This window comes from Cryptotermes secundus, unplaced genomic scaffold (genome assembly GCF_002891405.2).
Source record: "Cryptotermes secundus unplaced genomic scaffold, Csec_1.0 scaffold247, whole genome shotgun sequence".
NCBI classification, from domain to species: domain Eukaryota; kingdom Metazoa; phylum Arthropoda; class Insecta; order Blattodea; family Kalotermitidae; genus Cryptotermes; species Cryptotermes secundus.
Genome location: NW_019740656.1, coordinates 549,090 through 573,018, shown reverse-complemented (window position 1 = coordinate 573,018; position 23,929 = coordinate 549,090). Strand labels below are relative to the sequence as shown.

Genomic DNA, 23,929 nt, shown 5'->3' with positions numbered 1-23,929 from the left:
GCGATTGTGCCGGTTGGTTAGGTAAGCAGCAAGGCCATGCAAAAGGTAGCTGCAACAAGTTCTATACTCTGCCCGAAACTGCTTTGTGGCTACGTCACACCTGAAGTTAATAACCTTACGGAAGGAAGGTCCTCTTTGTTCTAGGAGATCTTCTGCATTGTGATTTCTGTTTCCATCCATACCTGTGTACCGAATGTAGCAATTTTCTAAGAAATTACCTTCCGACCTACGTCACTCCTTGATGATGACGCAACCTCAGAGATGTTTTAGACACATTATACAAGGTAAATACCGGTCACGATAGCCGAGCGGTCTGAGACATGAACTGTCTTTGCTCGCTCGGAAGCCAGGATCGTGGGTTCGAATCCCACTCAAGGTATGAATGTTTGATGTATGCGTTTATTCTGTGTTTGTGTTGTCCTGTGTTTAGGTAGAGGCCTTGCGACGAGCTGATCACCCGTTCAAGGAGTCCTACCGTCTGTAAAACTGATCATGAAACTCAGAAATCAGCCCTATGCTTTAAAGTGGAAACTAGAGGAGAAAAAAAATACAAGGTAAGTACATTTAGGCAGACGTGCACTTTGAGCCAAACGGGAGAGTCGATTGTGGCTATGCGTGCTACCGATCTATGATCTAAACAAGGAATTCTCATTAGTTTTGCTGCAGTGGTTTCATTGCCTTGCAGTTTCCTGGCTAAGACTATAGGCGTCAGCACATTCTGTTTCGTGAATTATGAAAATAAGCTACAATACAAAGTTCACAGAATCGGTTCCACGTTTCTTAAGAAGTGATATTATATTCTGCAGTGAGCTCTGGATTTATAATAAATTTAAACTAAAAAAAAACTAGTTTAACAGAAAAACCGTCAAGAAAAGATAACTTGTCTTTAATAGTTTCGGCGAAAAATATCTTAAATTAAAAATGTTTTACAGAGGGGTAATGAAACAAAGAAGAAAGCCCCTTACATTTTATGAGTACATAACGAAGTATTTCCGCATGTCCTCGATACCAGGTGTGAGGCATCTCGTACATCCTAAGCGACATCTGCTGGAAACGTAAGTCACCATTTCTTTAGTCGCTTACTTTTTAATAATGTTGTAATCACGTGACAGGTACGACTCTCGGCCGGGACATAGTCCATCCTGACTTATTCTATGATTCCCCACGATCTTCCCGGCAAATACAGGGGTATCTACTCGCTTAGGCCAGCACCGCTTCCTTCCAAATCCCTTTCAATTCAATAATCATCCTGTGGACACTGATAGTGCCGTTAGGCAGCTCACAGAAGGACCTTATCGAGAGCTCGGACAATATAGCGCAGAATGGAATAATGAACTAGAATTCTGTTTAAATACAAGTTCTCACGGCGGGGAAAATGAAGAGTACTATTTTCTGGGATGTGACGCCGTGTATTCGGGTAGAAGTTTATCGACGTTTTAGCGTCGAAGAGAAAACTATAAGAGTGCTCTGCTTGCTTGGTTTCCTCTTCCATTACTAACATGAAGACAGTAAGTTTCTCCGAAACGTCTGTACTATTTTCACGTGTATGGTGCTACTCGTCACGAAAATAACGGGTTCTACATCGGATGATTGGATTTATTGGCACCTCGGTTACAAGTTTTCTTAATCACAGTTACTAAAGCACTATCGCTGATTTACACAATTTGCAGTTCACCGTTGCACACGCACTAGGATTCTCCGTCTTCATAGTCGTTTCCTGGCAATGGATCTCAACACACAATCTATCACTTCAGATCACTATGAAGTCTTCTTGTCTGTTCGTCGTCAATCACTTTAGAACCTCAGAACTCAACCAAAACCTATCCTGTACTGCCTTCTCGGTTATTCTGGAGCCTATTATAATTCCTCGGCAAGGGCCCTACATGTGTCAGACTACGAGATTAGTCCGTTATCAGCGCTGAGAGTGGCGCTGACCTTATAGTAAACATAGACTCGTATTGTTGTGTAACCTAGCAACGGAATATTTACCAAGAACCTGTCTTCCCTGCCTAGCAATGGGCGTACATGCAACATTGCTCCCTCCTTAAGGCTATTCGTCCCGAATAGCCTATAGGAATACCGCCTGTTTTTCTTTTCCGAGAGTTCCTGCTCGTGACGTCTTCTTGTGGTTCGGTCTTTCCCGCGGTAACCACTCTCCAATCGCTACAATCTCTCCCTCCTTAAGTGCGCTCGTCCCGAGCAGCTCCCTGTTAAGGCAACAGTAGATCCAGGTGTATATCCATTATCCATTTTTTTTCCTTACTCCAAACGGTGGGGCCATAACTCCTGGAGTGACCGGTGCTCCCACATCCCCGGCTCTTACCCCGTGTGCAGCCTCTTCTTCAGCTTCGGAGGGGGCCCACCCCTCCTTACCTCAACCCGCCGGACATCCAATTACTCGCTTCAGGAACTCCAGTCCGAAAGCCTTCCTGTCGAACTCCTTTGATATTCTCTCGGTCTTAAGATACAGCTGCCGTCTTGTATCTTGGTACTTTATTCTTTGTTATATATTATTATTTTTATTACTAAAGTCAGGTAATAGTTTAGAGGCGAGGAAGCAAAATGCATTAACATTGTCGCAATATCTATTATAAACCGTAATGTGAAATTAATGATGATAATAATAACAAACTGCTGTTTCAGTATCCTGTGGTTGGCACTGCTGGTGTTCTCAGTGACACTAAGTGTTAGTGTAATTATGACCAACTGGAAGCGGTACAGCGCCAATCCCATCCTGGTATCGCTGGAGAAGAACTACAGAGACTGGGAATTCGAATTTCCCGCCATGACCCTCTGCCATGACGACAGAGTGAACGAGAGCAAAGCGGAGGAATACATAGAGAAGTTAGTGTAAACCGTGTCCGCAACATCTCTGAGGGTGCGTCACCATCAGATAGTGACGTACATCGTCACTTCATCGTTAGAATATTGTAAATCTATTTCCTGGCTGCTCACCAAACTGAAATGTACCAAAAATGTTACTCTGAATATTCGAATTAACTTACAGCACGAAGCCGTGGTTTCTGGGAGAGAGTGCACGTTGCTTGGTTAGATTCGAACTACACAGACCTCCGGAAATGCCCAATGAGAGTGAACGTTTGTACTGGGATATATACTGCCACTTCCATGCGCATGTCCATGTAAAATTAACTCCGATTCGACCTAATTCATTGTACCATTTCCATATTTTATACACTTTTATGTTTCAACAAAATTGCACTTCCAGATATTTGTAATCGATTTGTATCACCGACCGCCTCTGTGGTCTAGTGGTCAGAGTTCCTAGATCCAGAGGTCCCGGGTTCTATTCCTGGCGGTATGAGATTTTCTGAGAAGTACTGGATCCTGAATGGGGTCCACTCAGCCTCGTGAGGATAATTTAGGAGCTACTTCAATGAAAAAGTAGCGGCTCCGAACTAGAAAACCGAAATTAGCGGGCATGGGGATTCGTTGCCTTGACCACGCGACACCCTCTATCCGCTAAAGTTGGCACTAAACTTCCCCGACAAGCAGCGGTCGCTCGGCCGGTATAGTTCGCTTGCGGACTCAAGGCACCTAATGGTGACCGTTTACGAGAGAAATATGTAGTCTGCAGTTAGAATAAGAAACAAAAACTTTCTCTTTTAACATAAGCAGAATTTCTGGTTAGCCGATCACAGTGGCCGCGCCCGCTCAAACACTGGGATCGTGGGTTCGAATCGCACTCGAGGCATGGATTTCTGCCCTGTGTGGAGGTAACGGCCCTGCGACAGGCCGATCCCCCGGTCCAAGGAGTCCTACCGATCGTGTAAAAGATAAGGAAACTGAAGAGACGGCCAAGTTCCAACTAAGGGCTGTAGAGCCACAGATACCTGTAGACAGAACTGGAGGTTATCACAGACGTGGGTATGAAGTTACATCCCAGGAGACAGAACACTTTTTAACGCAATTTTGCGTGATGATTAATTTCACGCCTTGCTAAATTATGTTCCAAACTTATGCTGGGAAACGAAATTACCATACCAAGGTCTCCTTAAATATACAGGGAACTTTCCTACGTAAGGTTGCCTATTCAGGAGATGACGTACTCTCACAGATCTTTCAGACAGACAATAACTTTCTATTACAGTTTGAAAAATATTGGTAATATTACACAAAGAACATTTTACAGACGCATTCTGAAGAAGGAATTGTGAATGCCTTGCTAAAATATCTGAAGAATTAATTCAGATAAGCTAAGAAAAGTAACAATGACCTTATGTGATAAGGGTAAAGGCAAGATGGAGTTGACTATGTACTTAATTAATTAAGCACTAAGCCATGAAGATATACGGGGGAGTGGAGATGTAGCTCCATTATTCTTGACCTCGGCAATAGACGGAGGTCAATGTTCAGCTTCATACTCCGGCCGCTTTACCTCCGGGGAAAGTCCCCGGTGCCCATTGAATAGGAGGCTTTGTAGGCTCCAGGGCCGGTCTGGACGCTGTGGAGTATTGTCCAGCCTGTAGCCTGTCGCTATAGTGACTGAGCTATCCCGGCTCTGACCTTATGCAAAATTAAAATTTAAGGAAACACACTCCGTCTCCGCTACAAACCCAACCGGTTAATATTGTTCAGGGAAACAGTCGCTGTTTATTGTGAGAACCATATGGAACACACAAATACGTGTACATTCTGTGGGCAGAAAACTCGGTCCGTGCCTCACAGGAAACACATTACGTCTCCGCTACAAAGCCCAACCGGTTAATGCTGTTTAGGGAAACAGTCGATGTTTATTGTGAGAACCATATGGAACACACAAATACGTGTACACTCTGTGGGCAGAAAACTCGGTCCGTACCTCACAGGAAACATTACGTCTCAGCTACAAAGCCCAACCGGTTAATGCTGTTTAGGGAAACAGTTGCTGTTTATTGTGAGAACCATACGGAACACAGAAATACACTTTGTGGGTAGAATGCAGAGTTTTAGTATGTTAAAGCAGATGGTTCATATAGTAACCATTGGTTTTCATGGGTTAAAACATTTCTTATTTCAGCGTGTGGGGAGTTAGAAATGACAGCAAAGCAGAATATTACATGAAATTTATCAGGACTGTAGTGAATATGTCGTACAGCAATCTTCAGGACTTCAAGCAGTTCGGTGGAGATGTAACTCTTGTGAACATAGATCTAGAGGATCTGATCAATCAGGTAAAATATTTTTACTGTTGTCCCAAGGACACAATTGTTTGTATAGATTCACTACACGTTACGTATCATTTAACACATATTTCTGCCTTATTGGCCATCCTCAGGTACATAAAACGCATACATTTACACGTATCTTTCTTTTGTCTGGAACCTGAACAAATACTCCTACTGTGTGAACACTGGATAGTGTAGGGAGGCCTATCAGATAAATAAAAATTGTAAATTTAAGAACTCTATACACCTGAGGATGGCCAATAACGTTGAAACATATAGTAATTAAAACATAATGTATAGTGTATCTATACAAAAAAAATGTGTGGATGCAACAATAATACAATTGTCTCACACACAATGTGACGCTAAAATACAATATTTTTAGGTAAATAAATCTATACCGAGACCACGGAAATGAGTTCCACTAATGCTGGGGATGACGATACTCGAACCCTTCGCCTCCCTACCTTTTGCTCTATTCCCTTACAACTCATTCTGGCCAGTGGTTCTCACCCTGTTGCTGCTTGCGGCATGAATGGGTTTCGATTCCCGGTGGAGATAAAGATTTTTATTCAGTCCACAGCGTCCAGACCGGCCCTGGGGCCCATCCAGCCCCCTATCCGTTGGGTTTTCTCCCCCGCGGTTACCGGCCGGTGCGTGATGCTGGTTACTGACCTCCATTTAGTGTAGAAGTCAAAGACGGCGGAGCTGTATGTCCACTCTCCTATACGTCTTTATGTCGTGGTGGTTAATTAGTTAAGCACAGGAGCAACTTTACCATTATTCTTAACTTCTGTAATAAAAGAGGTATCTGCCTAAAATAAAATTATAGTAAAAGAGAAAGATAAAGTTTTGTTCAAAATAGATTAAAATTTTTAAAGGAATAAGGTAAAATGGTAAAACTGTCCTTACGCTTAATTAAGAGCTAGGCCATGATGATATATAAGGGAGTGGTCAGCTTTACGCCCCGGCCTCTCTACCCCCTGGGAAAAGTTCTCCAGTATCCATTGGCTAGGAGGCTGGATGGGCCTTGGATCTGGTGTGGACGACGTGGAGAAGAGAAAATTCTTGACCCTACCGGGACTCGAACTCCGACGCTTCGTCCAACCCGTAATCAGCCGCTATACCGGCTGAGTTATCCCGGCTCCAAGTTTATGGAAATGCAAAATTTATTTTATGAAATCCTTCCTCTTCTTTTCTTCAAAGCCACGCGTCACATTTGTGAGAACTGCACCAGCCCGTGTCGATCGGGCCGCAGCGGGCGCAATTAGCAAAGCTTACCACATGAATATCCCTACCAACATTCGTTGAAGCACAACGGCTAGACGACTGGACGGACAGGGTGGGGAGGGTTGTGTGTAGGGGACCTAATCCATGGGAACCCTCCCGTGGTCTCACTGTAATTAAATAATAGTATATGAACTTTTAATGTTATTATTATTTAATATAATTTTATGAGGGGCTGGGTGCGCCTTCACAAGTCGAACGCCGATTCCCCAGCTGTAGAGCCCATAGCCTAGTCACTACGCTGACTGAGCCACATCGCGCAATTATGATGTACAATTTCTAACTGCCGAAACTGTTTCCAGGTTTATAACGAAGGAACCGCAAAGCTCAGCGCGGACAACAGGGGGTACAAATTCACTAAGGCAATGACTGCAACTGAACTGGGCTTTTGCGTAACTTTTGGTTCACTGCTACAGACAGAATTTGTTCCGAGGTGAGTTCAACCCTAAAGTCCATCCACTCTATGAGCCAGGGTACGTCAAACCTTGTGCAGGCAACTTTGCGGAACAAAAATTCCCGTGTGTGACTGAATCTCCCACCGACACGTGGATACCGGAAATGTTTAAAAAGGAATCCAGTAATTTTTTAATCATGACGTAGTGGTCTACGTCACTGACGATGACGTATCCTGGTTGCCATAAGAGAGAGACTACATGAGACAGAATGAGAAAGGGAGGAAATCCAGAATAAGAGAAGAGATTAAGAGGGAAAGCGGTGGGAGAAGTGAGACACAATTCATTTCAGGGAGGAGAAAGGGCGCCATTTCTTAGTGCGAACAATCTTGCAAAGACAAGAAGGCGAGGCAAGTGGTGGACAGAACTCTTCGACCTTGGCCATTCTACTGTTCATGTAGGAACACATTCAGCTTCGATGTCGCAACGGTACCGAATTTTTCAACTTTTACAGCACATGCGGGAGGGCCTTGGTAATTGCCTCGCCTTCTCATTGTTGTAGGACAGTAATGGCTTGTTTAGAAGAGGAGGATTCAGACGAGAACAGAGGGAGAATGAGAGACAGGAGGAAATAATGAGGAGGGGGAGAATCCAAGGTCACGTGATGATGGAAGCAGAGATCCAGTTCCCGAAAAGCTGTGTTTGAAAAGAATGAACTAAGTGAACAACAACCAAGGTTAACCGTAAGGAACGCTATTTCATCTGGTCCCTTGACAGAGCAGGTCGCAAAACCAGGGTTTCCAGTAGCCCAGCGATGTAGGATTTCTTACTGTATCCTATCACCTGATGAGGGAAACAGAACCAGGTTCTGAAACATTCTGGTTTAATAGAAATTGTGACGGTGGATATTGTCTAAAATGTGGGCCAGTGAGGCTGTTATATTTTGCTGTTGGGGCCGAGGTTTTCAATGTGGTGATATGAAGAGTGCTGTGTCCTCAGTCGTGACGCCGTGTAGTCTGACTGACTTTTTGTAGACGTTTCGGAAAAATGCAACCCGCAAGTAGCAAACATAGAACGCAAAGAACCCTGACGATGAGGGCAGTACGTTGCTCCGAAACGTGTACTTACAAATAAAATTCTACCAGATTACACCGCATCGAGTCCAAGGAGAGACTTTGCTCATGACACGTGTTTTTTTCTTTCCAGTACAAATACGACTGAAGTGATACAGCCCAAAATGTGCAGCTACATTCTTAGAGTGTGTGCAGTGTGGTTACATTTAACGGAAAAAGCACGAGTAAGTACCTAACGGAGGGGGGGGGGTAGCGTTGAGGCACTGTGTTACAAGCTGGAAAGTCGATGGTTCGATTCCCGATGAGGCTATTGGATTTTTCAATTAACCTAATCCTTCCAGCGGCACTATGGCCCTGGGGTCGACTCAGCCTCTAACAGAAATGAGTACCAGGAATCTTCCTGCGGATAAAGGGCGGCCGGAGCTTAAGGGTGACAACCTCACCGCCATCTCTGAGCAGATTACTTAGAAAATGTGGGAGCCTCGACGTCTCACAACCCTATGGGTCTCCACGGCCTGTTACCTTTTTTGAAGTACCTGCTAGTCACTATACCGACTGAGCTGTCTCGGCATCTCAACTGTCTGCCCCTCCAGATCGCAATTCATTCTGTCCACGAAGTCCCGGACTCCAGCAACAGACCGTACGAGAGCAAGTTTGGCAAGACGTATTCTCTGGCAGTGAAAAACATGTTAACGGTGTCGTCCCCTGAGGTGAGGCAACTGCCGATACACCGCCGACGCTGTCAGTACTTGAACGAAACAGAGGGCTTCGGAATCCCCGTCTACACATACAAATTGTGCAGAATGAAATGCAGAAGAAAGCTGGCCATCAAGATGTGCGGCTGCTCGCCCCCACTGTACCAGCAGCTGGGGAACCTACGTGAGTACCCGTGAGGCTTGGCAACCATTTACTGCACACTGTCTCTGAAAGAAATCACTGTTTCGTTGCTTGGCAACCCTCTAATGCACATTATCTGCAGATAATCGCTGTTCCGTTGCTTGGCAACCAACTGACGCACATTATCTGTGAGAAGAAACACCGTTTCGTTGCTTGACAATTGCCTGATGCACATTATCTGTGAGAAGAAACACTCTTTCGTTGCTTGACAACCAACTGGTGCAAATGCGTGATGCACATTATCTGTGAGGAGAAACGCCGTTTCGTTGCTTGATAATTGCTGATGCACATTATCCGTGAATAGCAGCCCTGTTTTTTTCCTTGAGAACAATTTACTTCACATTATCTTCATTAAAACGAAACGAGAATTCTAACAGTTCAGCGTTTTTTCAGATACCAAGAGCGTTATACAATAACTCCCCTGCCACAAACAAACACAATAAAAAACTAAGAAAACATATTACTCAGTATGCGTGGTGTCTAGATCATGTGACAACAGATACTTATGAAGCACCAATTAAGGACACATTCACCTGTAACTAGTGCCGACGTCAAGAATACGTGGATCCATACATCCACTTCCCCATATGTGCCTAATTAGTTAAGCACAGGGAAAACTTTGATTTTTATTTTAAAATTAGCACAGAACAAGAGCAAAGAATCAAAATTATATAGAAATTATTGCGGTATTTATTATTATTATCGGTTGATTTAACTGTGCTGATAATATTTTGGATTATACTGCGTCAGAAGAGAGGATGGTTAACGTATAAAGGATTGAAGAGTGTGTGGAAGAAGAGATTCTTGTCTTAATTTAATATACTAAGCCAGAATTTGCCTGGAGGAGAAACATCTGCTTTCCGAGCAGAATATTAATAAGATCCCGTGTTTCGCAGGCTCGCACAAGACGTGCGGCGTCAAAGGGCTCATCTGTCTGGGTGACAACATTAGCCGTCTGCTGAAGCTGGTGGACACGGAGAACAAAACAGTTCCATGCGCCTGTCTGCCCATGTGCGAGAGCGCCTCATTCCAAATTGTGGAAGAAAAATTTGAGAATCTGTCTGTATTATATTACCCTTGTTTCATATATATCATGTGCCAGATTAAACCTCTCAAGCCTAAAGTTCATCTCCGTAATATGTAAAAAAAAAAAAACGCAAAACTATGAGCACTTCTTCATGTAGAACTGATCTTGACTGAATTACGTTGGAAATTAAACCTACTGTTGCTAGGCAGAGAACTGGTCCATACCTAACAAGAACGGAAACCGTCCGACCAAAAAGTTGCTTTCGATAAAATCGGCGTATTGCGTTTGTGCCCAAATTGACGCTTCGTTATTTTCTTGAAGATATCACGGGTGCAGTTTTATTTAGGTATATGTTCTCCATAAATGCATAAAAGTATGCAGAATCGGTAGAACTGTTTCTAAAATAAATCTCCGTTTTGGGGCCCAACTAAGGGGCCCTTACTCATGCAACAAGAGTACTCTCATTCACAGGGCACACAAGAGTGACGAACTACCGAGTATCAAGTATGAATAAAATGTATCCAGGCGCTAGCGAGCCGCATACATAAACAGAAACGGCCGTGCGAAATCCAGTTTCTTTTAACTGGGGTGTCTCAAAACGTGTAAATTCGCCAAGATCTCAAGAATGACTGGTTTCACCCTCACAGCATACTTTTTTCTATTGTTAGTGGGGTGGGACTAATCCCTTGTACTGCGGCCATTTCTGGCCTATTGTACCAGCCTCAGATGATAGGTGAGGGTAATTGTGGAGCAATTGGTGGAATGAAGATTGGCAGGGGAAACCGAAGTACTCGGAGAAAACCTGCCCTAGCGCCACTTTGTCCACCACAAATCCCACTTGACCAGACCCCCGGGATCGAACCCGGGCAGCCGGGGTGGGAAGCCAGCGACTAACCGCTTGAGCTATGGCGTGGCCCTCACAGCATACTTACTGCGCATGTGAGAAACTAAGTCAGTTCCGACCTCACAGGAAGCGGGTTCTTCCCACGACAAAACCAATCAATTAATTCTGTTCAGCGAAATAATCTGTTTAACCTAACAGTCATATCTCGCACACAGAAATATACACACATGCTCTCTCCCTCTATGGCTCTATAGCCCTTTAGACTTTGGCCGATTTTTCAGTTTCTTAATCCTGTACACAATCGGTAGAACTCCTTGGACGGGGGATGAGCCCGTCGCAAGGACTTTACCTATACACAACAACATAAACACAGAATAAACGCATACAGACATCCATGCCTCAAGTGGAATTCGAACCCCCGACCCAGTATTCGAGCGGGCGAAGACGGTTCTTGCCCTAGACCGCGCGGCCACTGTGATCGGCTCATGAGTACAATTAGCAGGCAAAATACTGGGGATATTTTAACGTTAAACAGGTATAATAACCACCGTGCCTTAAAAAATCTGTACTTATAACAGAATAGAACTTAACGGTGTTGCACAGATCCTTCACAATACAAGTATTCTCTGTATTCGGTTTAGCATGATTCGCACCGGACTAACGCGATTCCATTTTTAGCGAAATTCGTAAGCATCGTGTAGGTTGGGAGCTGGGTGTCCAAAGGCAACAATGAAGAGTGCGCCATAATATGGATATATTACATAACAACAATACAATTGTAAATACAAACATATTTACTGACATCACTGTTCAACAAATATTTTATCACACCAATGTTTTTACGCGCTCTATGCCTGCTCCGTTGCGCCGATTATGAAAATAAAAACAAATTTTCTATATAGGATTTAAGCTTCTCACGATCTTTAAAATGATTAACAACGTGTTCATTTACAGGGCTCCATTCGGTACCACATGCAGACATGAGTGAGCTTTTCCGTGATTTCAAATTGTCAAAAAAGTAATGTGAACTTTGGGCTTTTAGGTTTCAATATTCTAGAACTAAAAGGCTCAGAGAGATTTTTGTTTCTGAAGTGTTAAAAGACATTTATATTCATTATATTAATTTATATTACAGAGATCTTTAACAAGATTAACTAAGGATATGATACACGTCATGTACATCTGATAGAAGTGTAAATACAACGGCGAAGCTCTCACATATTTGGTGACTGCGTTTACTTTTCAGGAAAATGACCAAAGCCAACCGGCAAGAAGAGACAGCCCTTGTTAATATTTACCTCGGAGAATATGCGAAGGTCAGATTCAGAAGAGATGTATTATTCACTTTCGACGATCTCTTGGGTGAGCGTAAAAATACACTAACATTGTTCACTACTGCATTACTGATTGAAATACTGATAGTCGTTCAACTGGTCAAAGTATTCCGGGGAAATTCATTACTATATTCTCAACATCCCACCACTGGTCCCTGTCCTCAACCGAAGGACTCCAGTCCCTAGCCGTCAAAATTATTTCAAAATATATTTTAATATTATCCTGCGTTTATGTTAATATCATCCAAGTGGTCTCTTCGCTTCAAGAATTCTGACGAAAATTCTGATTGCATTTTTGTTCCCTTGTATAAATGCTACACGTACTACCCATCTTATTTTCCTTCTTTTCATCATCCTAATATTTTTCGAAGAGTGCAAACTGTCAAGGCCCTAATTTGAAAACTATTCCAGCCTCCCGCCACTTCTTCCTCTAAGGTCTAAATATATTCCTCAGCAACCCGCTCCCAAATACCCTTCACCTATGTGTTTACTTAGGGCAACAGAGAAGTTTCACACGACACCAAACAAATAAGATAAACATCGGTACCACGAGGGAAAAATACGATTCACAATTTCATACGCTTCTTAATCAAACAGTGATGAAAATCGTTACGTCATCATTTAATAGCAGCTGCATTCCATTTTAACCCTTTAAAGACTGATATTTTTTTAATAATGTACAAAAGTTCAGTTCATACCTCGCAGGAAACACATTACAACTCCGCTACAAAGCCCAACCGGTTAATGCTGTTTAGGGAAACAGTCGCTGTTTATTGTGAGAACCATACAGAACACACAGATACACTCTGTGGGCAGAAAACTCAGCCCGTACCTCGCAGGAAACACATTACAACTACGCTACAAAGCCCAACCGGTTAATGCTGTTTAGGGAAACAGTCGCTGTTTATGGTGGAAATCATATGGAACACACAAATACATTCTGTGGGCAGAATGCAGAGTTTTAGTGTGTTAAAGCGGGTGGTTCGCATAGTGACCATTGGGCTCCTATACATGTAATGAGAATCAAAATCTTGATACCAGAGATCTTGTTGGATACAGGGGGACTTCTGTTCCTCAAACTTGCATCCTCCTTAGAGACATAGGACGGGGTGGTATGTACTCGACCGATCTGGCTCAGGACAGGGACCAGTAGAGGGCTCCTGTAAGCGTGATGATGAACCTTCTGGTTCCATGAATTACTGGGAAATTCTTAAGTAGCTGAGCGACTGGCGACTTCTCAAGGACTCGACTCCGTGGAGTTACTTAAGCTTGCCTATTCAATGCATGACGTAACCTCACATGTTTTACTGTGTTGTCAGTGTCGTTGGGCAGCACAGCGGGCTTCTTCGTGGGCTGCAGTCTGCTGAGTGTTGTAGAAATTGTCTACTACTTCACCCTTCGTCTGATGTGGTACTTTTGGAGACGACGACAGTTCCTAATTGCTCCAGAGCCAAGGCGGACGCGTCTGGCCGTTTTCAATGAACATCAGTAAAAATGTGCGTAACATATTTTACAAAACGTATCCACTGCTGTCTCTCTCACCCCTAAAAATCAGATTTAAAAATCACGCAAATAATATATAGCCTATGCATCTTCCAAAACCGAGCATAAAATTGTGACTTTTGTGTCACTGAGGAGAAATGAAATAATGAGAAAATTACTGAGGAAGAGAACGTTAAGAAGAATGGGGTCAAGGGACAGGAGATAAAAGAAAAGAGGAAGGCAGCAAGAAGATGGAAAAATGGTATTAATTTAAATACGAGTTAATGTGGAACGAGGGGAGATAGAGATGGAGGACGAGATTAAAAGAAGGAATACGAGAAATGTAATAAGCTGGAGGAGGGATATTAAGAGAAAAAGAAACAAGAACTTATTTTTGGTTATTATTTAAAGAAGTCGTTTAAAACGTTCTTTGACATACACATATGAGAGGTTGCCGTGCCCAAAGATAAGAATTCCTAAATGTTACGCATGCATAAGAACACTTAATCAAGTAGATAATTTTATGGTAATTTTAATAAAGCACACTATATCTAAAAAAAAAACGCAATATTTATTTCTTTACATACTAATGTAATATAATATCCAATGAGTACGAGGGACCCTATCCCCGGAGGTAAAGCTACAGGGCCGTGAAGCTGACCGCTCACCTCAATCTGTGCCGATATCGGGAATGGTGGAGCTATACCTCTACTGCCAATATGTCTTCATGGCATAGTGCTTAATTACATACATACAAATACACTCTGTGGGCAGAAATCTCAGTCCGTACCTCACAGGAAACCCATTACGTCTCTGCTACAAAGCCCAACCGGTTAATGCTGTTTAAGGAAACAATTGCTGTTTACTGTGAGAAAAGCATGAAACAAATGAGTACACTGTGTATTGCAGCGTTAAAGCAGGTGGTACCTACAGTAATCACTGGGCTTTATAGTATAAACATGACGGTACGTTCCGCAAATCTTGACCATGACCTCTATATCAACATACATAATGACAGACCATCAACACTGACCTAGGAACTTTGTTTTGAGTCATACGGAGTAATCAATAGGTCAAGATAATGGAGGAACTATGCACATCTGCTATAATCTTGCAAACTTTCTGCAGTTCCAAGCGTGACAGGTAATATTAACCTAAAGTAGGCACGCTTGTTTCGCTAACTATGATGTGGGAATAGTATTAAAATGCCTAATATCTGTTGTCCTTTCAAAATTACCTAAGTGTCTGTTTGTGTCAGATATATGTCATTTTTGTTAGTGCAGCTGGACCGCCACCAGATAGCGCGATTGGAACAGTGTCGCGACAGTCGCATCAACCCCTGATGGTGGAGACGAAGACAGCCAATGAAACCTTAGATATTAACTCCAAATTGATGAGGCTGATCGTCCAAGAAGGCTCCCTTCAAGTATGACTAATGAATATCAAATTAAAAAGGACGTGGAAGAAAAGAGTCGAAAAAATATTTGGATAGAAAAACCTGTGGAGTTACTTTGTCTTCTTGTCGAGATTTAGCCCCGGGGCTTTCTGAATACGAAACAAGCGAGCTTCCCACCCAACTGTAAATTTCAGACTGATATATTGGGTTTCTGGACTTTATCCATCGTCCTGGTTTTTAAGATAAATAAAAACACGACGTTTCGGAAACTGGATCTGTTTCCGAAACGTCGTGTTTTTATTTGTTATCTTAAAAACCAGGACGATGGATAAAGTCCAGAAACCCAATATATCAGTGTGTTATACACCATCGTCAGAATCCTATAGGAACTACTTGTAAATTTCAGCCTTCTTCTTTTGAATTTTGATGTTAATTTTCTTAAAATTTATATGAGAGAAGTTCAGACATTACATAACAGAAATATGTGCCGCATGAAGTGACGAGACATAACATAAATTGGACGCCTGTGAACATCTGAGATGAAAAGCATCAGTGATTTAACACTGTAGCCTTTGGTCATACCAGATTTCTAAAAATGCCGTAACGGATATTCTAAGTCATGAAGGTTATCTCTTGAAACCAAATAAAACGAACTTAGGTTCTATCATTAAATTTTATCTCTGAACTGTGAACTTTATGTAAACAAGGATACAACAAGCCCATTATTAACACGAGGAAGCTATGATGAATCCGTTAGTGTGTTGTTCCGCGGCTGAAGGATAACGAACCAATTTATATCCATTTATGGTTGGACTCCAGAGCAAGTTTTGGTCAGCCAATGGGCTTTCAGACATGACTACAGTCGATGGACATGTTACATAGCCCATGATCACTGCAGTCACAGTCGCTGAAGATTTCCGATTTTGTATAACTATTCAGAGCATCATCAGCTCACCAGCATTGACAGCGTTTATCATCAAGAAAGTTCAAATATGGGTGTTCTGTTTGAGTCATTCTTACTTGAGTTTCTTGTGGTTCTTGGAGCCATATTCGCATGGTTATATTATTATTTCACGTCTCATTTCAATTACTGGAGAGATAAGGGTGTACCCTACTTAAAGCCAGTGCCATTTTTTGGAAACCTTATGGAAATTGGACTTCATCGTAAGACACAAGCAGAAGGATTCAGGGAGCTGTACCACAAGTTAGATGGTCATATGTTTGGAGGTATATTTCAAACAAGGATTCCCATGATCATGTTCAGGGATCCCGATCTGATAAAACACGTTCTCATTAAGGATTTCTCGCATTTTCATGACCGCGGAATGCCACATGATGTTGAAAACGATCCGATCAGTGCAAACCTTGTGATTCTTGAAGGAAAACCATGGAAAAATCTACGTTTAACATTAAACCCAGCTTTCAACTCAAGCAAGATGAGGATCCTGTTTCATCTGGTAAAGGAATGCGCAGAAGATCTTTGCCGATATCTGGATACGTTCGCCCAGGATGGAGAAAGCGTGGATCTGAGAGATGTGTTGGCCAGGTATGCCACTGACAATATTAGTTCATGTGCATTTGGAGTCAAGAGTAATTCTCTGAAAAATCCACACTCAAAATTCAGAGAAATGGGTGAGAAGATAATTGCGCCCGGATCCTGGACAAATATGCATCGTCTTTTCCGGTACACTTGCCCATCTCTGCTCAAATACTTCAACATCAAGAGTTTTTCGGATGAAGTTACCGGTTTCTTTGTGAATGTTGTGAAGGAGACACTTGAGTACCGCGAGAAAAACAACATCGAGAGGAAGGATTTCCTAAATTTGCTGATACAACTGAAGAAGAAGATTGATATTAATGAAAACGATGATGAAGAAGACAAGAACGTCGATGACGATTTGGAGAAAATAGATACTGAAGAAAACTTCTCTTTTGAAGAGCACAGCAAGACCATGAAGAATGGTGTTGCAGATACAAAAACCGGCCACATGAGGGAAAATGACTACGCTCTTGGACAAAATGATCATGTGACACCCAAAAGGAAGTGGCTCGACAGCGTTGGTAAGTGACCATATGATTTATTTAACAGAGCTTTCGAAATGTAACGTGATACTGAATAATAAAATGGCAAACATGTTGAACGAAGTGGGCGTGGCCTATTTAAGGCATTAGAGGAATATTTTTCTGTTACCACAAATAAGTTAATGTGGATGTACTCCATCTATAAGGGGGACCAGGGAGAGCGTCATTGTGAGTTACTGACGATTACATCAACATTAGAAAGTTACTAGATTATATTTTCAACAAAACTGCGACATGCTTACGCTGGTAGGAAATTCAGATTTTTCTTCCGTAAGTTTGTCTACAAAAGGTATGATGTGCCCTGGTCCGTGGAGTGGGTAGAATTCAGTAGCTTCAGAGATATATAGTTAAACAAAACCTAACGTAATATTTATTCTGACGTCTTCTCCGTATCAGACAGAATGGTATAAAATAATACCACTATTGTTCAGTCCATACAGCCTCGTTTGAGCCATGAAAATTATGTACGCATTTCATGTCTCCCGCATCTCAGTCATCGAAACTGAAACTGTAATTCAGAGGGTAGTCTAAACTTACTTACTTATCTACTACTACTACTACTAATAATAATAATTATTATTATTAGTAGTAGTAGTATAATAATAATAATTATTATTATTATGCAACCTAAAATTAAATGGAAATAATATAGAAATCACAAATGCGATAGAATTCTCATACTCATTTTCATAACAGATCGGACCCAAGCTTATTTGGGACTTTAGGCTTAAAATGATCCAATATATATGGACAAATACCGTNAGTGGCCGCTGCAGCACCGTAGATATAGGGCATGTACCCTGAAAAATTTTAATTTGAAAAAGAAAGAGAACAAAGATCTTATAGACATTTTAACTTGAATTAAGGTTTAAAAAGTGCTAATTTAAAAATCAAATCGACGCGTGTAGATTAACAAAGATTTTATACAATTAGAAAGACTGGGATTTTTACATTTTTAACAAGCAGTGTAACAGTTACGTGAGTGATACACACCTGATGATGGCCATTTAGGGCCGAAACATGTAGTGTGGAGGAGGAAAAAGAAGTAAAAACTACAATAAAATTGTTGCACTTAAGACGGTATTTGTCCATATATATTGTGTGAGTGTAACAGGATGCTGAAATATAATACTGTAATATTAAAATGATCCCAAGAGCACGTAGTTAGGCCACGGATATTTTGTTACTGAACAGCAAATTTCAAATTTGACTATTTTTCGATGTGTATAAAGAACTTGGTTTCTTGTTATTGGTCAAATGATACGTAAACTATATTTAGTTAAGGCCTTGAATACCAAATTTTATAGAAATCTGTGAAAAGTTTCGAAAAGTTAAACTTTTCAGACCCAGTGTTATATTTTAGCGTCCTGTTGCACTGATTTAAGTCCATGATTTATTTAAACCGTCTTGTAGTGCATACACTCATTTATCTCCTTCTCTCCCTCGCACTACATGTTTCGGCATAATAATGCCATCTTCAGGTGCTTACTTATCCACGCCAAACTAGTTCATTGCATGCCTTGTTCTCATATTAAAATAACTAAAATATGTATCTATCATATACATTGTCAAACGTTAAAAATATTAAAATTGTTCAGGATACCACATTACTACGTCGCACCTCACTACGCCAGTAGTGAGAACAAGGCATGCAATGAACTAGTTTGGCGTGGATAAGTAAGCACCTGAAGATGGCATTATTATGCCGAAACATGTAGTGCGAGGGAGAGAAGGAGATAAATGAGTGTATGCACTACAAGACGGTTTAAATTTTCAGACCCAAGTTATCAGCTGCACAGACAACATGAAAGAACAGCGAATCTATTTCCTTCAACGTAATTTTCTTTCATTTCTTTTTTGCTCCTCCTTTCTTGTTCTAATTTCTCCTCTCATTTCCTTCCCTTTTTATCTGTTCTTCTCCTTTCCCTCTATCTTGTCTCTCTTTCTCCACTGTCCATTAAATTTCTTCTCTTGATTTCATTTTCATCCACTCTGCTTCTTCCTTATCATTATTTTCCCATTCCATCATCTCCTTCCTTCATCTTTCTATCCTGACTCGTACATGTTCGGTGACACAAAGTGGAGTGTCTTTCCGTTTGCAGTGTTTGACGAGAACATGATAGCGGCACAAGTGTGCGTGTTCTTCCTGGGGGGTTTCGAGACGGCTGCAACGAGCATGAGCTTCTGCCTCTACGAGCTGTCACTGAACCAGGACGTGCAGCGGCGACTCCGGGAGGAGATAGACCACGTGCTGAAGGAACACAAGGGCCACTTCACGTACAACGCGCTAGAGCACATGGAGTACCTGGACCACGTTGTGGCCGGTGAGTACGTCGGGCGTTGCTTTCGTTTCACTACGCCAGCAGTAACTCCTCGCAAAATATTATTAAGATGTTAAAATTAAGGAAGGCGAGATGGGCAAGGAATATAGCACGCACCGTAGAGACGTGTACACAAAATTCCGGCAGGAAAACCTGATAGAAAGGGGCAACTCGGAAGACATAGGCGTACATGTGACAATATTAAAAGGGTCTTAAAGAAACGGTGGGAGGATATGGCTTGAATTATTGTGGTTTCGGGTAGGGACCAGTGACGGGTGCTTGTGAATACGGGAATGAAATTTCGAGTTCTGTGAATGCTGGCAATTTCTTGAGTAGCTGAATAACTATTGATTTCTCATGAACTCAGCTTGGTACACGTTTTTATACAGAGAACTCAGACTACACAGCGCAGAATCTGAGACTTTAATAATGAAGATTTGGAAGGAAGCGGTCATGGAGTAGTCGAGGTATTATCTCGGGTTTTGCCTTGGAGGAAACCCGCGAAATAGGTGATAATCGGTATCCCGGATGGGATTTGAAATGAGGGCATCCCGGAAACATGTCAGAGGTGCTACAGCTTCAGCCAACTTTAAAGCACAGTTCTTACTATAAGTACCGCCGGTTGTAACATTAAGAGAATTCGCATTTTTGCCACACACAGTGTTTAAATGTTTCGTATTATTTTCAGAACAAACAGCGATCATTTCCTTGACTGTTAATGGACAACAACATTTAATTACATGAAATTATAGCCAGAGTTAGTTACTAACAGTGTCATTAAATGAACAACAAGGAAACACAATCTGTCGAGTATTTTCAGAGACGAAATATGAGGGCAAACTAAATCGATCTAATTATAACAAACGTACTTTATCCGTCTAAAACATCACTTAATGGACTTTTTTTATTGCTAGTGGGGTGGGACTAAGTCCCTTGTACTGCGGCCACTTCTGGCCTATTGTACCAGCCCCAGATGATAGGTGAGGGTGATTGTGGAATGAAGATTGGCAGGGGAAACCGAAGTACTCGGAGAAAACCTGCCCCATCGCCACTTTGTCCACCACAAATCCCACTTGACCAGACCCGGGATCGAAGCCGGGCCGCCGCGGTGGGAAGCCAGCGACTAACCGCTTGAACTATGGCGCGGCCTACTTAAAGGACTTACACCCTTACAGAGCAAAAGTCCTGTGAGCTCAACTAGATTTCTGGTATGGTCATTTCGATTTTCCAATAGAATCCAGTGACGTTCTGAGGCCAATATAAAAAAGTCTACTTCACTAATCTGTTGATGACATGTTTTGACACACTATAACTGTTCGTGGCCTGGCAGCTACAGTGTACTTGTTGCCTAGCAACTGCAACTAACATTTCGTCCATTCGCAGAGACCCTGAGGATGTATCCCTCGCTACCGAACCTGATCAGGGTGTGCACCAAGCCGTACACCATCCCAGGGACGAATGTGCACATCGAGAAAGGGACACCAGTTATTATCCCTATCTACGCCATCCACCGCGACCCTCTTTATTATTCGGACCCTGACAGATTCGACCCTGAGCGCTTCACGGACTACAACAAGGAGAAGAGGCCCCCCTACACGTACCTGCCCTTTGGAGAAGGGCCCCGTATTTGCATAGGTACGGTAGGTCAACTGCTGTGTGCTATTCTAGGGCTCTCATATCTAGACTATACATTGAGGCTGGCAGGGTGAATGGTAAATGATTTGGAAGAAAGCGGTGTGGCATAATAGAGGTGAAGTTGTCCTTGTGCTTGACTAATTATGCACTACGCCATGAAAGCGTATGGGGGAGTGGATGTGCAGATTCACATTTTCTTGACCTCGGCACTAGCCTGCAGGTGAGTGGTCAGCTTCAAGCCCTTGCCGCTTTAGCCCGGAGAAGGAACTCCGGTACCAACTGGATATGAGGCTGGGTGGACCCCCAAGCCGGTCTGGACGACATGGAGGAGTAAAAATTCTTGCCCCCCCCACCGGGACTCGAACTCCGACCCCTTGGTCGTCCAGGCCGCAGCCAGTCGCTATAACGACTGCGCTATCCCGGCTCTCAAATTCCGAGGTATTGCTTTAAATTAGGCCACGACCGCTTCCTTCTACTCGTACATGCTATCCAATTCATTGCTCACATCATCCAATCACTGCTCGCTGCATAGCCGAAGCTAGTGACAGCGTTGTTAAATAAGGTACAAATTAAATCAAGTTACGAACAACAGTCTAGAAGTGTACGTTACACTTTGCGGAACAGAATCACTGTGTCCTTTCCATTTTAAGTGGCCTAGACTCAAGGCGCAAGTGCATAATTAATTAGACAATTAAGTGCAACGCCATGAAGACATACGGGCGAGTGAAGGCATAGCCTCCTATACAATGGATACCGGAGGCTTCTTCTCCGGGGGTAAGGCGGCCGAGGCGTGAAGCTGACCACTCATCTTCATCTAGTGCCATGGCCAAGAATGCTGGAGCTACACCTCCACTACCCCATATGTCTTCATGGCATAGGACAACTTTACGTCAATAGGCAGAGTATTCACTAATTCGTCTTTCCATTTTCTCAGGACTGAGGTTTGGTCTCATGCAGGTGAAAATGGGACTTGCTATTCTAATATCGCGCTTCCAGTTTGACATCTGCGAGAAATCAGCTGTACCCCTGGTTATGGACCCGAAGAAGTTCGTAATGAACACAACTGGAGGACTTTGGCTCAAGATGACGCCTAGGACACAGTGAATGCAAAAGTGGATCTTGTTCCAACTGTAATCGCTCGGTTCATCTGCAATGTTACGTCATATTTGTTACACTGGAACTCATAACCTTAAGATAACACTAACAACATTTCATTATTTAACTCTCTAAACACCAGCTCCCTGTAAGTAATATGGCCTATTTAATTATTCAGTTTGTACCTCACAGAAAACTGTATCCCCATAACAAAGATAAATCACCTCACATTATTTAAGGAAACAGTCGCTGTTTATTGTGAGAACCATACGGAACACACAAATACACTGTGTGAGCAGAATGCAGAATTATATAATGCCAAATCGGGTGGTACATATATCTACCATTTGGCTCTAAAGGTTAAGAAACAAGATTAGAAAGTGTTCTCTAAAACTGGACTACATTGACTACTTGTCAACTGAGTACCTCATGGCCTTGCTCTTCATTTATATAAATCTACCGTTAAAATTCTACTCGAATTCCAAACGCCATATTGTGTTGCCATAGAAGGTTCTTCTCTTCTATCTCTTTAAATATTTATCATGTTAACAAATATTTTAAATAAAGTTGTACATCATAATGTATGAATGCATCGAACGTTTCTTTAAAACTCAACATACAGTGCAACGGTTTACGTAGAATCCTAATTCCAACAGCAACGAGCGATGTCTGTTGACATGCGAAGTGTAAATGTTACAGATCCGCGTTTGTTCTTCGATAAGTAACAATGCAGAAGGCTCAATCACTCGATATAATTGAATCGCCTTACACGTTTCCTTATTATAACACTGCATAAATTGAATTCACAGCTCAACACACACAAACATAACACTCCACTTTACCTACTTCAGGCGGTCATACAGACTCAGTCACTTATCTGAACACTGAAGTGAAAGACGGATGAATGAAGGTTTATTATCCTAAATATCTGTCTTTCCATGGCGAGTAATTCAAAGGGAAAGACGGTTAAAGCTCTTTTTATCTCTTCCCTATCGCAATGATTCCACTGACGTGCCGACCGAACCCTGTCAAGTCAACACCTTGTGGTATAAAAGACACACACAAATACTTACAACAGAATCCTTATAAAAGAAGGTCCACTGTGGCAACAAGGGCTAAACTGGATACAAAAACAAATTCACGCCGCCTCACCAGAAATCCTATCTTGGGCACCTAACGGGGAGGGCGAGAGGACAAATAACTTACAATACAAAATAGTAAATAAAAACATATAGCATGCACAGGGTGTCCAACTCGACCTTAACCTAAGCCCTGAGTCGTGGCGGCTACCGCAGCAAATACAGAGTTGACTGGCTCGGCTCTACGTTGTTACATCAGCAGCCTGGGGCCGGACTGACATGATAAGGGCGTACCCCATTTTCTGCAAGAACCCATCCCATCCTTATGCGGATGTTTCCTCAATCAGCCGACACTGTTTTGGCGTTCACGTTATGATTAGTGTGGAGTTCCGCTTACCGTGGTCCCGGGTTCGGAGTCTGCATCGGACGGACGCTGATGTTTCCACTGGAACGTTGCAAACGTTGAGGGAATCCAACGAAATGCACAACACAATGTTACTAACACTCGGAGAGCCGTCGAAACCACACACACACGCGCGCACACGAACATGGCACAACGCGTTATCCTAACCATGAACCTCTTGTGAGTTGGTACAAAGAATAATGTAAAGTCAGTACTTTGAAATGTAACAGTAACACTGCACAAATAGACGTGTATACGTATGTTCACTTCACAGCGGGAATGTAACCAGTAGCTTTATTAACACGGCATTAATTCGTACAAAGTTTTACGATAAACATAAAATGCAATAACACTGCAAAAAAAGGCTTTGTTTGGAAATCTGCAAATCTTTGCAGCGTATCGGAAATATAAACAGTT

At 42.3% G+C, this 23,929-nt stretch overlaps 1 protein-coding gene and 1 long non-coding RNA gene across 2 annotated transcripts; both read left to right on the top strand.

Moving 5' to 3' along the window:
- Positions 1 to 1,023: 1,023 nt before the first annotated feature.
- On the top strand, positions 1,024 to 5,093 carry LOC117282948. Its single transcript, XR_004513902.1, has 3 exons — positions 1,024 to 1,055; positions 2,644 to 2,844; positions 5,018 to 5,093. It is a non-coding gene; the product is annotated as an uncharacterized LOC117282948 (long non-coding RNA).
- Positions 5,094 to 15,643: 10,550 nt separating this feature from the next.
- Positions 15,644 to 22,614, top strand: LOC111872422 (probable cytochrome P450 6a20). The gene is made up of 4 exons (XM_023866325.2): positions 15,644 to 16,958; positions 19,082 to 19,303; positions 20,684 to 20,935; positions 21,870 to 22,614. The coding sequence occupies exons 1-4, from the start codon at positions 15,890 to 15,892 to the stop codon at positions 22,037 to 22,039; spliced, it is 1,713 nt and encodes a 570-aa protein (XP_023722093.1). The 5' UTR covers positions 15,644 to 15,889; the 3' UTR covers positions 22,040 to 22,614.
- The last annotated feature ends 1,315 nt before the right edge of the window (positions 22,615 to 23,929 follow it).